At 33.7% G+C, this 5,591-nt stretch overlaps 1 protein-coding gene across 1 annotated transcript; it reads right to left on the reverse strand.

Annotated features, from left to right (window-relative positions):
• Positions 1-1,750: 1,750 nt before the first annotated feature.
• On the reverse strand, positions 1,751-3,020 carry LOC110109666 (uncharacterized protein At4g37920-like; the record flags this gene model as incomplete). The annotated part of the gene is made up of 2 exons (XM_028701263.1): positions 1,751-2,187; positions 2,788-3,020. Coding segments are annotated over 2 exons (393 nt in total), but the record flags the coding sequence as incomplete, so codon positions are not given.
• Between the last annotated feature and the right edge of the window lie 2,571 nt (positions 3,021-5,591).

The raw sequence follows: 5,591 nt of genomic DNA on the forward strand, positions 1-5,591 counted from the left end.
AATTAATTTTTTAGGGTTTTTCAAAGCCCTCTATTTAAACCTTGTCAAGGCACTTAGTAAGTATCTTTGGCAGTCATTATGTCTTCGTTCTTCCGGAGAAAACTTGAAGAGAGAACTTCAAATGGAGAGAGGAAAGGGGGGAATTTGAGAGGGAGAAGATCCTCTGAGAAGGTTTCAAGGGAGTGTGGAGGAGATTTCACACGGTTACTCCAGCAAGCTTGCACCTTAGTACCACAGATTCAAGGTTCTTCTTGAGGGAAATTTTGGGAAAAAGAAGATCTGTTTGGTGTCAAAGAATCCGGCTACTCCTCCCCACCGGGGAAAGTGAAAGTGATTTTGTAAGGGCTTCTCCGCCTAGCTGTGGGGGCTAAAGGAGGGTCACTAAAGGTTTAGTACAATACGTGAAACAGAAGGTTCCAAGGAATGGATGTAGGTCATGTTGGACCGAACCACTATAAATCTGTTGTGTTCTTTCTGATTTTATTTTTTCGCACTTTATTTTTTGCAATTATTTTTGGATATAAGTGTTTGATTGAAAATCTATAACTGATATTACGTTGCATTGATTATCTATTTTCAGATGTTGAAAAGGCTTTAAGAAGGGGATTTTTCTTTTTGTTGAAAAAAGGTTATTTTAAATATCCAATTCAAACCCCCCCCCCCCCCCCCCCCCCCCTCTTAATTAGCCTTAGGACCCCCCCCCTCTTGGTTAGCCTGGGTATTAGTTCTTTAGAGTTTAACACCCCTCACAAACTTTCATTAAGGAAAAGAGGTATCTTGGTTAACAAGACTTATGTATTGTGCTCTTCCTTCAATGAGAACCATTCTCATGTATTCTTTGATTATGAGTTCTCCTTGTGTACTATTAAGAATTCCATCCCTTTTGGTAACTTCTTTCATATGGGGAGCACCCTTCAATAATTTTTAGATCGTTCTAATAATATTCAAAGTAAAGTCAGCTAGAATTTTTTTCTTTTGGGAGTGCATCACTGCTTACTATCTTTGGCAAGAGAGGAATGATTGCATTTTTAGAGGTGACATTCTTAATGTTCTCATTGAGAAAATTAAATTTGCAATCAGAATATAGAGTAAGATGTGGGATTATCAATCAGTTCTGCCTTTCCACCTGGCTAATATATACTTTTAGTTTCTGCTGTTTACCTTGTAGGTTTTTTGATGTTTAGTCTTGCTTTTCTGTGATGGATGATTCTTGCTTTTGGATTTTGGTCCCTTTTTGTTTCCAAGGAGGTTTTGCTGCCTTGCCAATGCTATAACCTGATTTTGTTGACTTCTAGCGACTGCTGGTGCTGAATGCATATATCTGGATTATTACTATACATTTACATTTATATTTTTTTTCTTGAACAAATACTCCTATCTTAAGCATATATCATTGAACTGATTCCTATTTGCCGCTTTCAATGGCAATTTATCACTGATTTTACGTACAATGGTGGTCTTCTATGTGACAATCTAAGCCCATTTTTTTGTGACTACATAGTTTGTACTTCTTTTCTCTTAGTCATGTTTGGTCTTCAATCTTTGGGCGATCAATAAGTCATATATATACTTCTAATTTTTTGATCTATCAAATAAATCTGGCGTGGCCCTCGTTTATCCCAAAAAAAAAAAAAAAAAAAAAACAAGCAACCAAGGCCATCCCCCCACCAATTAAGCTCTTCAAAATGGTAGACTACTTGTGCATTACTTATTCAGGAGCCAAAGCGCACAAGTTAATGCTAATTACAAAAGATCAAATAAATCCATGTTTATTATGATTGAACTCAACCATATAAAGCCAGAAAGATGTGTGATGTAATGACAGGTCATTACAACTTCTGTATGGTTGAAGCAAAATAGCAACAATAATATAATATATACACTCACCTAGTTCATAGTACATAACTGGCTTACACGTCTCATTAACCCAGGCGATTAAGGATCAAAATCTCTTTATGTAAACCAATAGAAAAATTATTGTACAAGGTCATTAGCTCTCATCACAATGAAAAGGTACATAATGAAATTTATAGGAAATGGTCCTGCAAAAGCTTCTTGAGATACTCTAGTTTCTGAACGACCTTGGGGTTCATTAGATCTGTCGCCTCCCTGATGAGAGTTCCTTCTCTACTGAAATAGTATGCATCCACAACAGTACTGATCCATGTATGCAACTGCTCTGGTGTCCTACAAAATATACAACATCCCATAAGTAATGATCTAGTTTTAAAACCAGCAAGCTAAGTCAATCATTAGCATAAATCATTACTTAGTCCAACTGTCATAATTTCTCTAGTAACAGATTTAATAATATCCTTTTATCTCCACTCAACTTTTTTTGAAAAAGAGGGGAAATGAGCGAGAAATGTGTGTGAGAGATAACTAGAGATAAGAGAGGTGGTCAATCAAACCCCATAATTGATACCACAGGAGAACTCTAGTTGGACTAGAGAGTAAGAGAATATATGAAGGGTTGTTAGCTCCGCACAAATTCCTATGGACCCATAACTATGAATAAGTTACGGCTAAGCACAGAAAGCATGTGTGGTGAGTCCAAGAGGAAAAGGTCAAGCGTATACTAGAAAAACTAGTTTAAAAAGGGTAAACAAGTCATTTTAGATAAGCGAAAAGAGAATATTTGGAGAAGTTTTCACTGCTATGTATATACACGACCCTAAACCCTAAACCCTAAGCTTTTACTTTCCATCCTCAGATTAAACAAATATTATGAGTATGCCTACATTTAGAACATAACTAACAATGGTAAGAATGTCTATAATATCATACGTGTACAAACAATCTACATCCTTCCCTTCCAGTTCAGCACCAGGCGTAAATGCATCTTTTAGTGCTAAGAGCTGCTCTTCTACGTCATCAATTGTTAGAAGGTACTTAAGTATCCTGATCTCCTTTGGTACAAGTCTCTGCATATTTCCTACTGCAGCCTTGTATAAATGATACAGTATATCCTTAACCTGCACAATTTTTCCCAAAATGGAAATCACATGTCTATAATATATTCAGATTTAAGGAAAAATACTTTTAATAGTTTCATGTTTTAAAGTTAATCACATAAAAAATTATGTCCAGCATTTATGCATTTCTGATATTGACAGAAAAAAAGTTTCACAAATCGAGAAATCACCAAAACATTCATCAAATTGGAATAAACAAGTCTACATGAACAACTAAAGAGCCCTTCAACAAGAAAACAACTCAAACAAAATCATTGCAAATTTCCAGATCCATGTTAGAAAGGACATTCACTGCAATAGTGTGGCCATTGCTTAAAGAAAACAGGCTACATTATACAAACTAGCTGATATTGGGGAAAAAAAATCCCATGCCCTAACTATTAATAGAACAATTCTACATTAATAATCATTATTATATTTCAATATATTTTCTTTCATATTCTCTACTATTATATATATATATACACACACACACACATTGAATTCAGATTTGTCTAGAGGATGATATCTGACTTTACTAGCAGATCTATCTGGTAAGTTGAGAACCTGTTAGTGAGAATGGAGAATAGAAAGTTGAGAGTATGAGAGTAAACGGGTAAAATCTCTACTATCTCAATTACAAAATACAAGAGGTAGGACTCAAGAGGTCCAAAAGATTCAAAGAAAGACCGAGGAGAAAAGTCTCAATTGTCCACATAACATCTTATATATAGGATTTTTGGGACTACAGGAAGGCTATACAGAGAAGTAAAATACAGGCTACACATAAAAAACCCGTACAACACTACACGCTAATCTAGGATAGTGTCGGCTCTTGGTTGGCTATAAGAGGACAAAGTCAACATATAGCGAGTTGTCTGCCATTGAGTGAACTCAAATAGGCGAGTAGGTGTAGGATGAGTCTGCGAGCAAATCTCGAAAGAATATGGACCCATACCAAGTGAATCCACTAATCAAATCAGTAATTGGCGTAGGAGCTTGTGTTTAAGTTTGAAAGCCTGACCTTGTGTTTTATTGATTACAAACATTATTGGGTGATAATTTAATAATTCCTACTTTAAATATTGCATATTCTTCTTGTGTCACCAACCATTTTAGGTAGAGCATACACCTAGCAAAAGCGAAGAATCAAGGTTCAAAACAGTAACATCAGTGTCTAAGACAGATTGTATTTTCTTTATTTTTCTTATCATTTTCTGTATTAGGTGTATGTTGGCAAAGCAATCGTGCGCACACACAAACAAGTTGGAGTAAAATTGAATATTTTATTTTTTTCTGTTAATCATATTGTACGATCTAAATCGTACTGTGCGATTTGTTCAAACAGACAACAACAACATCAAGCAACCATGCACACACAACAATGATCTGCTCAAATAGAAATTAACTAAAATGTTTAATCAAATGAGATTAATTAATTAATTATAATTAACAAGAAAAATGAGATTAATTAAAATTGAGTTATAATTAATCTTAATGTACAACCATAAATTGTATTGTACGATCAACTATTTTGATAAAACCCTATCACTGAATTTATGTTACTTTAAATAGACAAATTTGAATTGGTCGTATTGTACAAATTGGTTTGTATTGTATGAACATTAATTAAAATTTTCTAGTTCAATCCCATAGATTAAGGAATCGAATCAGGATCCAGTTATCATTAATGATTGTATATGATTTATACTTGTCAATGATGCAACATAGCACGCGACATGGCGCACAACACGTCATAGTGCATAGGTTGAAAATAGTTCGCACTTTTTGCACTATGTATGCAAAATATCACATGGCACAAATAGTGCATGCAATTTTATTTAGTAATTGTTTAATATAAATTTTAAAAAAATTTAATAGTTAAATATTTTTTTAATTTATAAATTAATATAATAATGATATTTAAATTATTTATTATGATAAAAATAATTAACTTGGATTCCATTAAAGTTTATTTGCTATTTAAACCATTCGACACTCATGTAGGGTTTGTTCCGTCATTTGCTATTGGTTCGAAGCTCGATTAGGGTTCGAACAGTCTTCCTCCTTTCGTCACTCGCTACTCGCCAGCTAGTTCGAAGCTTCCATCACTCACTTGCTCGTTGTGGTCGCCTAATTAGTCATATGCTAACTTGTTGTATTCCCTGTACATTATACTATTGTGCAGTTGCCTTCGTAGTCTCTCGTATCTACGTTTCTACTTTTGTTGCTTACTTTTGCTACCAAGCACTTCCTAATTCCTAGAGTGGCTTGTATTGCCAATGTTACTAAATTTTTTGTATTGCCAAAACTGTTAGATTTTTTGTATTGCCAATGCTACTAGAAGTTGTATCGCTTGGTTCTGAACATTTAGTTATCTTGACACATCATATTAAATTATCTTAATAGATTTTTTTTCTATTTTTTATATAAAGATTGTGAAAATCAGACCAGACAACGAATTGGAATGAGAGGTTCATGATTTGTCTGGTCAAATTAGTGTCAAACTGGATAACGTAATAAATAATAATATTATTAAAAATTAATAAAATTAAAATAATAATGATATTATCATTTCAAATATGAAACAAAAAAAATAAAAATAAAATAAAATTATTTTTATAATGTATAAACAAA

This window comes from Dendrobium catenatum, unplaced genomic scaffold (assembly GCF_001605985.2).
Source record: "Dendrobium catenatum unplaced genomic scaffold, ASM160598v2 fragScaff_scaffold_1660, whole genome shotgun sequence".
In the NCBI taxonomy this organism is placed as follows: Eukaryota; Viridiplantae; Streptophyta; class Magnoliopsida; order Asparagales; family Orchidaceae; genus Dendrobium; species Dendrobium catenatum.